General features: G+C 53.2%; 1 protein-coding gene across 2 annotated transcripts; it reads left to right on the forward strand.

Annotated features, from left to right (window-relative positions):
* Positions 1–4966: 4966 nt before the first annotated feature.
* Positions 4967–10620, forward strand: RPS5 (ribosomal protein S5). Of its 2 annotated transcripts, none has more exons than XM_007175390.2 (6): positions 4967–5125; positions 5869–5977; positions 9055–9264; positions 9423–9551; positions 10322–10420; positions 10498–10620. In XM_007175390.2, exons 2-6 carry the CDS (start codon positions 5870–5872, stop codon positions 10564–10566), a joined length of 615 nt encoding a protein of 204 aa, XP_007175452.1. In that variant the 5' UTR covers positions 4967–5125; position 5869; the 3' UTR covers positions 10567–10620. The 2 variants fall into 2 exon arrangements, with proteins under 2 accessions (XP_007175452.1, XP_028020657.1); XM_028164856.2 differs by having other exon boundaries at positions 5039–5125; positions 5856–5977.
* The last annotated feature ends 78 nt before the right edge of the window (positions 10621–10698 follow it).

Consider the following 10698-nt stretch of genomic DNA (forward strand, 5'->3'; position numbering starts at 1 on the left):
TGTCTGCTGAATGGATAATCCATCTCTATTTATTTTTTGGCCGTGCAGCGAGGCTTGAGGGATCTTAGTTCCCTGACCAGGGATCGAACCCAGCCCCTCAGCAGTGAACGCACGCAGTCCTAACCACTAGACCGCCAGGGAAGTCCCTGGATCAACCATTTATTACTAAGCTAAAAGCGGCCACAATTCTGAGTGCCCGCTAGGCACCACCTGGCCCTGTGCTAAGAGTGTTATACACACTGATTCTTTAGTCCTCATGTCAAGTCTAGAAAAGCGGTGGCAGTACCCCACCCATTTTACAGATGGGGAAATGGGGGCTCAGACAGAGGAAGCCAGGCGTGGGCCAAATTCTTAGCCTTCAGATCTCCAGGAATCTCCAAACTTTAGCGCCCAGTGCAGGGCTTTAAATGCAGTTCTGGGGCCACCTGGAAAGACTGGAGCTCACACCTCTCCATGAGGTGGTTGCACGTGTCATCCCCACTTTACAGATGGGAAAACTGAGGCCCAGATAGGAAAGCCGCGCATCTCGGGCAGAACCCATGCAGCCGGACTCGCAGCCACCGTCCACGACACAGTCCAGGGCTCGACCTGCACCAACGCTTCCCCTCAGCCCCGCGAGCCGCGGGAGGATCGTGACCCCGCCTCCATCCCCGAAGGGCGGAAGGGAGGGCCCCGGGGGCGGTATCCAGGCGCCCCCACCTTCACGGAAAATGGGTGGCTCCTCGGGAGCTCTAGCCGGCCCTCTACTCAGACCTGAGGCTCCTACGGGGCAGGAGGCTCAGGCCGGTCGCCCCTCTAGGCCGCGGACTTCCGCACAAGCCCGAGGTAGAGCCCGCACCGCCTCAGCTCCGGAACCAACTAGCCGACCCCGCCGCGGCCCCGCCCGGACCGGAAGCGCAGGAGTCCTGGCGTTCGGCCTTCGGGGTGCCCTGAGCGGTCGGCTCTTGGCGCCCAGAAGACTGCCATCTCCGTGGTTCTTCGGGCCGGCGCGGCGTCAGGGTACCTTTTCTCAAAAGTGACCAGAGGAGGCCGGTACGGAGAGGCTTGAGAAAATGAGGTTCTGCCCCGGGTCCGCCCCAGACTCTGCCGGGTAGTTCAGCGGCGGAGAACCTGGCGGGAGGGGAACCGGCGATCTTGTCCAGGCTTGACTGGGCCTTAGGGTTACCATGGCGACCCCTCATTTCCCCCGCCTCCGCAGGGGGCGGTGGGAACTCCAGCTTCCGGGTGAAGCTGGAGCCTTCCTGCGATTCGCCATCGTCTTGGAGACGCATTACGTCATCCAGGCAGGCAAGCACTTGGATTCTGGTGATTGGTCGTTCCCAGGGAAGGGCGGGGCTTCCGGCCTAGGTCCAAGCTGTCAGTCGGTTCCAAGTGCAGGACTGAGGTAGGCGGGAGCGTCCCCCCAAAGGTTTAGGCCGTGTCCTTAGACCCCCGCAAGATCCCCATGGCCGGGTCCTCCCGCTCCGTGACCAGTAACTTAAGTTCCCGCCTCTACTTCCGCCCGATCCGGATGCCTGGTTCTCACCCCAATTCCTGCCTCTGAGTCCCCCCCAAATCCAGGTCTCTGTTTCTCTTGCAGGTAAGGCCTTGGATTCCCCTTCAAGTCCAGGTCCCCGTTTCTCTCCCAGTTGTGCCTCCAAATCGCAGCTACCAGAATCTGTATCTGTGAGACTTCTCATTTCATATGTCTGGTCTGCAAGATTTGAGATCCTGTACCCACTAATTTTGGATATTTGGATGTTCAAAATGTGTTTCTGGACTTATCCTTAACCCAAGCCTCTGAGACCCCTATTAATACCCTGTCCTAAGGTTTCCAAATCCAGCCCAGTTCCTCCTCCCCTCTATTCTTTACCCCAAGTGCTGCAAGTGAGAAGACAGGTCCGGATTTGATCCAGCGTTGCCACCCTCGTCCTGCACATTCTGCCCTGTTGCCTCACTCCTGCCCCCAATTCCAAAGAGCCACCATGAATGCGTGGTCCTAATTTACAGCTAAGCAAACTGAGAATGGGGAAGGGGCTTAGGCTGGCCCACCTAGCAGGTGAACTGGCCCAGGCACCTCCCTTGCCTTGAGGTCTAGACCTTCCGCTCCTGTAGCACGCACCCAGGCTAAGCCAGCCACCCCTGTGAGCCCAGGTTTAGACTCATGGTCAGTGGCCAAGGCAGTGAGAGGCCCAGGACAGTGGGAAAGATCACCTTGTTCTCTGCCAGGCAGCTGTGGGAGGGGGAGACACAGTCCTGCAGGAGTTAGAGGAACAATAAATATGCTTGTTTGTTCGCATTCACTTGTTCCTTTGTTTGAGCAGGTTTGGAACCAAAGAGACCATCTTTCCTCAGTAATTACATGGTTACTGGCTCAGCAGCCTTTTCTTTAAAAAGGGAGAAGCCTAAGGCACAGGGAGAGCCCCTCTCTGGATCATGCTAGATCCAGTGGAAAGGCCCAGAGTTGACTGAACTCATTTGTTTATTGGGCACTTTGTATGTTCAGAGATCGGTGGCACTGGGGGAGACATGATGCAGAGATGGTGGAGAGGCCAGCGGAGGAGGGAGAGAGAGGTCAGGCTCTGGGGCCAACCACCTTAGAATCCCAGCTCTGCCCCCTTTTGCTGTGTGACCCTGGGCAAGTTACTGCACCTCTCTGGGCCTCCCTGACTGCCTAATCAAGTTGTTCTGAAGAGCAAATGGTCTGATTCCCAGACTCCTAATGCCTACCTGGCATTAGGAAGGGGTTTCCCCAGGCTGTGGCCAGGAAGAGGGGCAGACTCAGGTAAGGAGGTGTTCTGAACAGGAGACAGCAGGACTCTGGGTCTGGAATTGGTGTCTGGTGGAGGAGGGAGGCCCAGCCGTTCGGTGTCTGCCTGAAGCCCAGAGAGGGAGCAGCAAGACTAGGGAGAACTGCCCCATCCATCCTTCCATCCATCGTTTTTTCAGCAGTTACTTGTGAGCAGATACTGTGTGCCAGACTCAGTACTTCCAGCTGGGGACACAGTGGGGAAGAAACCAAACAGTCTCTACCCTCATGGAGCAGTTAGAAAATCAGGGCAGAGGAGATGGCCAGAGCTGGTCAGCCCAGAGTGAACATGATGCACCAGGAATGCAAAGGGGCTTCTGCAGACTTTCCCCCTCCAGCCTGAGGAACACAGCACCAACATCCCTAGACTTATGGGATCAGACTCCGGATTTTGTGCCTGTGTCCTGGGGACCTGGGGAGGCTGGACTGTCTCAGGCCTGGCAAGTAGTGTGTGATCGTCAGCTATGCAAGGTGACCCCCTACCCTGCACCACATAGGGCTTTACTGCAGGACCTCTCTCCTGCTCTCCCATGCATGGTGGGTCACTCCTGTCAGGTCTATAAAGATGCCCATTATCAAGTGACCACTGACAGTCAGGCCACAGGCTCCAAACTCACCTTGTCTGATTTAGTTCTCATTTCCACACTGACAGGGGAAACTGAGGTTCAGAGGGGGTGGGCCCCTGTCCACTTTTGAGGAGAAAGAGGCAGGGTTGGGGGCCCCCTCTGGATCCTGCTGAGTGTGAGGTTGCCTGGTGCCTACTCCCAGCCTCCCTGTTTTCCCCCAGTCAGCACCTCCCCAGCTGTGTCCCCCAGGACCAGGGAGGGCCCCCAGTGATCAGAGAGGGTCCCTCCAGGTCCAGGAAGGAGCCTACTTAGCTCCTCCCCATCCCCACAGACCCCAGTAAAAGGCCCGAGGCTGCTGCTCTGTACATACCAGGGCAGAGGCCAGGGATAAGGCCACAGGCTGCAGTGGCTGAGGCCCTTGGCCTCTCTGGGTGCGGCTCCCAGACTTCAATCCACCAGAGCCTGAGGTCTCACCCGCTGCCCAGACCAGCTTCAAGGCCTGTGTCCCCCTTAGCAGTGGCATGAGCCGTGACTGACGACGACAGTCCAAGGGCGCCCAGAGTTTCTGGTCTGAAACGCTCCTGGAATTGGGATAGGGATAGGGCCGAGCCTTTATAGTCAGTCAGTATCCTTTACAATCAGTGAACAAACATCGCGGCCGCTGAGCAACTGTAATGTGCATGCCCCGAAGGTGGGCAAGTGGGGTTGGTGCGGACAAATGAAGGACCGCCTGAGTCATGTGGCTGGGCCCCTTCGGGTCTGAGAAGGGGAACTCCCACCCTTGGAGGTTGAGGTGGGCACCTGGAGGTGAGGAGCCTCAGGCGCCTTGGAGACCAAGCTCTGCCAGATGCCGCTCCCTGCCATCTGCAGCTAGCATGGGTGTGCAGCTACAGTGGTCGCTGCCTCTGCGAAGCCCGCCGAGGAGGCGTCCACAACCCAGCTCGGCTCCAGAGTCTAGGCGGGGGATGTGAAGGCTTGGCACGTGCTCTCCACGCAGACCACCGGGGTCACTGGGTGCGGCTGCAGAGTGGGCAGGGCACGCACCACCGTGCCTACCCTGCACTCGATCAGTGACCTCGGCAGCACAGACCCCAGCTGGATCAAAAAGGGCGGGGGCTGTCCCCCAGGCTCCTCCTCCAGGGCCCCTCCCTGACCCCCTCCCGCACGCGGTAACGGGGCAGGAGAGGCGGGAGCCAAAGAGAGACAATGGTCGGTCGGAGGCTCAGGCCCCAAGCAGCCCAGAGCGCGCGAGTGTTGGGGAGGGGGACCCGCGAGTGGTGCCCGCCCACGCGCGCGGGGCCCGGACCACAGCGGACAGCAGTCGCGACGCCCTGGCTTCACTGAGCCGCCGGGTCCTGCAGCGCTTGCTTGTACGGGCAGCGACGAGCGCGGGCCAGACTTTTGCCCTCATTAGACATGGCGGCGTTGACCTCATAGAGACCTCTGCGCCTGTGCAAGGCCCCCCCCCCCACCCCGAACTGGCAAGTGCTGGAAATTGGACATCCGCCAGGCACAGCCTTTGGGCCCGCTTCTGCAAGTACGCATGCGCCGGGGGTTTACGGTTTCCATTTGGCCCAGAGGGTGCCTTTACATGCTCGCTCCGGATTGGTCTGTAAATACGCCTTGTTCTGCGCACGCGCCGCCTTCGGTGACCCGGAAGTTCTCGCCTCCCTTAAAAGCGTCGGCCCGCAGTGTGCGGCCTTTTCTTGTCTGTGCCAGGGCGTCGCGTGGTCCACGCCGAGCGACCGAGACGTCTCGGCTGCGCCTTAAGGTGAGGCTGCCGCGGAGTCGGAAGTCCGAAGGCCGATTCAGGGTCTTCCGGGAGCCGTGGGTGGGCCCCGAGACCAGGGGCTTCCCTCGGGCAGGGGACAAGGATGGAGGCGCGGGGAAAGTTACTCTCGCCCCGTTGCTGATGCCCCGCCGCCGCCGTAGCCTTGCCCCCAGCGGACTGGGGAATGTTGGTCTGGTGTCTGTAGTTGTACTTTATTAATTATAAGAAGTTATCGTTATCCTTACATGCACGATGCACACTTTGGTCTGGACACGCTTTCTTCTAAATAGCAGCCTCTAATCCCCCAGTCGGGGTCGGACACCAAACTCGACCTTTGCACTGGTAAAACGCAGAATTCATACCATTGATCCTTCTGTTTTACTGATGAGGAAACTGAATCCACAGCGGCTTGTAGACTCTCCTAGGGTTGCAGAGCTCTTGAAGAACAAGGTTGGGATTTGACTTCGAGCGGATGCAGCGTCAGGGCATTTGGCATCTCCTGCCCATCTCTGGGCCGCCTTGCAACCGTTGAGGGGGTGCCTGCCAGCTGTTGGCCTCATAGTTCCTGGGTGAGAGACCGGTGTTTCTTGCTGACAGATGAGTGGTTTTCTTAAGGTTCCACAAGGTGGCCTCAGATGTTCACAGCCTTTCTCGGTTCCTGGTAACTTCCCAATTCTCAGGTTGTGCGCTAGCCTCGGAGTCCGTGGTGAGTATGCCTGGGCTTTGACAGTTTCTGTCCCTAGGATGACGGAGTGGGAGACAGCTGCACCTGCAGTAGCAGAGACCCCTGACATCAAGCTCTTTGGGAAGTGGAGCACCGATGATGTGCAGATCAATGACATTTCCCTGCAGGTGAGGTGGGGTGTAATGATTGTGCTCCCCAGCTGGGGGTGGGTCACTTGAAACTTGTAGCTGTCCCACTAAGTAGAGTTGAAGATGGAACAGGTGAAGGAGGGATCCCTGGACCACCACCTCCATCGTGTCTGTTTTTCCTTGTATCCTGTTAGAGGTTGCTACAGTTTTTGTCAGGAGATGGTTCCTTCCTCAGGGGGAGTATCACATCCCACAAGTTGTTTAGTTAGTTGTTTTGTAGTGAAATACACATAAAGTTCACCATGGTACCTTTTATTTATTTATCTTTTTAGTTTCATATATTTTATTTTTTAAAGGTTATCTATAAGTTTTGAGTGTTTTTATTTTACTCAAGTATTGAAGATGACAAGGACAATATTTCATTCAGGCTATAAAATTTTATTTAAATTATATGTTTTAGAATTAAAAATGGGCAGTATTCTTCAAGTTCAGAAGTTGTGCCTTGGAGAGACGAGTCAATTAAATTATAAAGATTCAAATGCCTAAAAATCTAAATGCCTTACCGTTGTTCCTCAGTATCTGAGGGGTGTTCTTTCTAGGAGCCCCCAAGTTTACCAAAATCTGCAGATGCTCAAGTCCCATAAAGTGTAAGGGCCTTAAATGTAGGCAATAAAACGTAACTTCAGTCTCATTTATACATTATATGTATGTGTCCCAGCACCATTTGTTTTTTTTGTTTGTTTTTGCAAGAAAACCCTTTTATTATGATTAAAGGGTCAGTACACCAAGATGACATAGCAATCCTATATGTGTATGCACCAAACAACAGAACTTTGAAATACATGAAGGAGAAACTTACAGAACTTGTAAGAGGAATAGCCAATTTCTCAATTATACTTCAGGACTTCATTATCCCTCTCCCTGCAACTGAGATAAATACTAGACAGAAAGTCAGCAAGGATGTAAAAAATCTGAGTAATAACCCCAACCAAGAGGATTGTGAAAACATTTATAGAAACTTCATCCAATGACAGCAGAATACACATTCATTTCAAGAAGCCTTACAGAACATTCAGCAAGATATACCACACCCTGGGTCATAAAACAAACATCAGCAAATTTAAACAATCAAACCAAACGTGAAACAAATAAGAAATCAGTGACAAAAAGATACCAGAAAATGCTCCAAATAGTAGGAAATGAAACAATATACTTCTAAATAATACACGGGTGACAGAGGAAGTCTCTAAGGAAATCAAGGGATATTTAGAACTGAATAAATTGTAATGAAAACTTGTGGGATAAAGCTGGAACAGTACTGAAGGAACTTTATAATACTTAATGATTTGTTAGAAAAGAAAAAAAAGTTTCAAATCAATAATATCAGCACCCCTCAAAAAATAAAAAGAACAAAATATAAGCAAAGCAAAGTAGAAGATAGGATATCATAAAGATCAGAACAGAAATCAGTGAAATTAAGAACAGAAAGGTAAAGGGACTTCCCTGGTGGTACAGTGGTTAAGACTCTGTGCTCTCAATGCAGGGGGCATAGGTTCAATCCCTGGTTGGGGAACGAAGATCCCACATGTGCAGCACCATTTGTTGAAGAGAGTATTTATCCCATTGAATGGTCTTGGCACCCTTGTTGAAAATCAGTTGAGCAAGGATGTAAGGGTTTGTTTCTGAACTCTGAACTCTATTTCATTGGTCTCTATGCCTATCCTTTTGCCAGTACCACACTGTCTTGATTACTATAGCTTTGTAATAGGTTTTGAAATTGGGAAATGGGAGTTCTCCCACTGTATGTTGCCCCCATTCTGTTTTACACTTGGCCTCATTAGGACTTTTGTGGGGCCTTCATAAAAAGAAATTTATGTTTTGTGACTGCATTGGTATAATGATGAATAAAATTCAGGTTTGATCATATTTTTCCCTTTCTTTTAAAAGAAATTAAAACTTTTTGTTGCCTCTAAATATATCATGGTACCTAGGCACTGAGCCTAACAGAGAATTCAAACCTGTTTTTCACTCTGAATGTCTTGCAGAGCTGTTTTCCTTCATGGGTTTGTTGGGGGAGAGGTCTGTAAACTTAAAAGGACCAGTTAGTAAATGTTTTATAAAGTCTTTGTAGGTCACATGTGGTCTGTCACGTGCGTGTTTGCTTCCTTGTTTTCTTTTTCTTGCTTTTTTTTGTACAACCCTTTAATAATGTAAAAACTATTCTTCACTTTCCCCTGGTGCTCTCCTAGGGGCTGGGAAAGCAGAAGTCAGCATGGTATCAGAGTTCTCACTCTCTTGAAAGCTGTGCTGGGCTCTACCGTGGGGCCCAACAGCTCAACCAAACGCTTGCTGGGGCATTTGGTATTCGCAGGTTTTTTTCTGGCACAGTGTGAGTCTCTGCATGGACACCCGTCTGTCTACTTGCCTGTTTGTGTAAGTGGTCCTCTCCAGGCTAGACACCAGACTGTCGTGCCTACATCGGAGTCCTCTGTGTTCTTTTCCTGTTAATCCTTGTATTTGTAGAAACTCACTGTTTGTACATGTTCTCGTGTGTGTGGTAGGATGACTTGGTGTAGGTTTCATACTGGAAATATCAGAAGTAGTCCCCACATGCACAGTTCCTCTGACTCAGCCCCCCCGAACGGTTTAGTGTTTCTAGACACTGTCTTGGGATATGTATGTATATATAGGCAGGATTGTTGAATGATTGTTTGAAACGCTGGTTCTCTGGGTTAGTTCCCCCCACCCCTACCCCTTTAGGGTACATTTTTGGGTGTCAGCAATGAGGAGTGCTACTGGCATACTACAGTGCACGGGACAGCCCCTCCAGAACAGAGTTATTTGACATAAAACGTCAGTGCAGAGTGAAGAACACTTTTAAAACAAGACTGGTATCGTGGGTGGTTATCTACTTAGTTTTCCATACCCTTCCTCCCATTAGAAAGGAAGTACTCTTTTTAGTGGCCTGGTAAAGTCACTTGCTTCGGTTTTACTTTTCTGTGGCAGGCCCGTGAGTGGGCGCTACCCTGAGTGGGTGTTCAGTCTCTGTGGTCCCCTGCCGAGATCCATCCTGCTCCTGACCGTGGTCCCTTCACCCCCTCTTCCTGCTGCCCCAGGATTACATCGCAGTGAAGGAGAAGTATGCCAAATACCTGCCCCACAGTGCAGGGCGCTACGCGGCCAAGCGCTTCCGCAAGGCGCAGTGCCCCATCGTGGAGCGCCTCACCAACTCCATGATGATGCACGGCCGCAACAACGGCAAGAAGCTCATGACGGTGCGCATCGTCAAGCACGCCTTCGAGATCATCCACCTGCTCACGGGCGAGGTAGGGCCCTGAGGCCAGGAGGGGCAGAGTGCCCCTGCACACCCTAAAGCCAGCGGGCGCCCCGCCGTATGCGCGCCAGGGTCCTCCAGGTTTATGGGGTGGAGGGTCGGGGAGGGATGCCTGCCAGGTATCTGGCTCAGGGCCCCTCTCTCTCTTAGAACCCCCTGCAGGTCCTGGTGAATGCCATCATCAACAGCGGCCCCCGGGAGGACTCGACCCGCATTGGGCGAGCTGGAACAGTGAGGCGGCAGGCCGTGGACGTGTCCCCGCTGCGCCGTGTGAATCAGGTGGGCTTGGGGCTTTGGGGCACACGTGGGTGGCCAGGAACGGCCACCAGGCTCTGGCAGAATCCTGCCTGGGGCAGCAGAGGCTGGCAAGTGGGAATGTTCATCTCCGTCTGCATGTTTACCTGAGGGTCAGGTAATGAAGGCTTCCTGGATTCCCACCCCACGCAGAGCAGGTCCTAGCTCTGGGCCCTCTCCTGGGCAGCATTTGATTGAAGGGCCAGTTTCATTTGAGTATATGTTTTTACACTGTTTTTTTTAATTTTCTTGGACCATTTGAGAATCAGTTGCAGGTGTTTTGACCATTTCCCTGTTAACATTTCAGTGGGTGTCTCCCTAGAATAAAGATGTTCTGTCCCCACCGTCACCCCCAAGGAATTTAACAGCAATCTAACATCTGACATTACATCACTGTTCCAGTTTATGGAGCTGTCCCCAAGCATACCCTTTATAGCTGTTCGTTTTTAGTCAAGGGTTCCAGGCCAGGAACACATTGCATTTCCCTGTCACGGCTAGTTTCAAGTCACCTGTCATCAGGGACCCAGCTTCAGCCTTTGTGTCCGCACACTTTTTTGTGCCCCTCAGTCTGATCCCAGATCTAGCCGCATGGCACCTGGGCAGCGCTGTGGGCTCCCACTGTGTCTTGCCTCACTTGGCCTGCGGATGGCAACGTGGTAGGCAGCATTTGTTGGGTCCCAGGGTACTGGAGAGCCGTGTCCCTGCGTGGTGTAGGGGCAACCCCTACTTAGCACAGGGACCCCTGTGCTCCCTAGGCCATCTGGCTGCTGTGCACAGGTGCCCGTGAGGCCGCCTTCCGGAACATCAAGACCATTGCCGAGTGCCTGGCAGACGAGCTCATCAACGCTGCCAAGGTGGGTGAGGACACCTGGGGGGGCGAGTCTCAAGGGGAGGGTCCTCCAGCATTGGAGCTAACCATCCCTTCTTGCAGGGCTCCTCCAACTCCTACGCTATCAAGAAGAAGGATGAGCTGGAACGTGTGGCCAAGTCCAACCGCTGATTGCCTGGCCGCAGCTGCAATAAACCCGCTTGCCCTTTGGGGTGGCGCCACCGACCTGTGCCGCTGTCTGTGCTCAATGGGGAAGGGCATCTGGGAGCAGGGGCTGAGGGGCAGGGTGACTGGTGTTTGGGG

The sequence above is a fragment of the Balaenoptera acutorostrata genome, chromosome 19 (genome assembly GCF_949987535.1).
Source record: "Balaenoptera acutorostrata chromosome 19, mBalAcu1.1, whole genome shotgun sequence".
Taxonomy (NCBI): Eukaryota; Metazoa; Chordata; class Mammalia; order Artiodactyla; family Balaenopteridae; genus Balaenoptera; species Balaenoptera acutorostrata.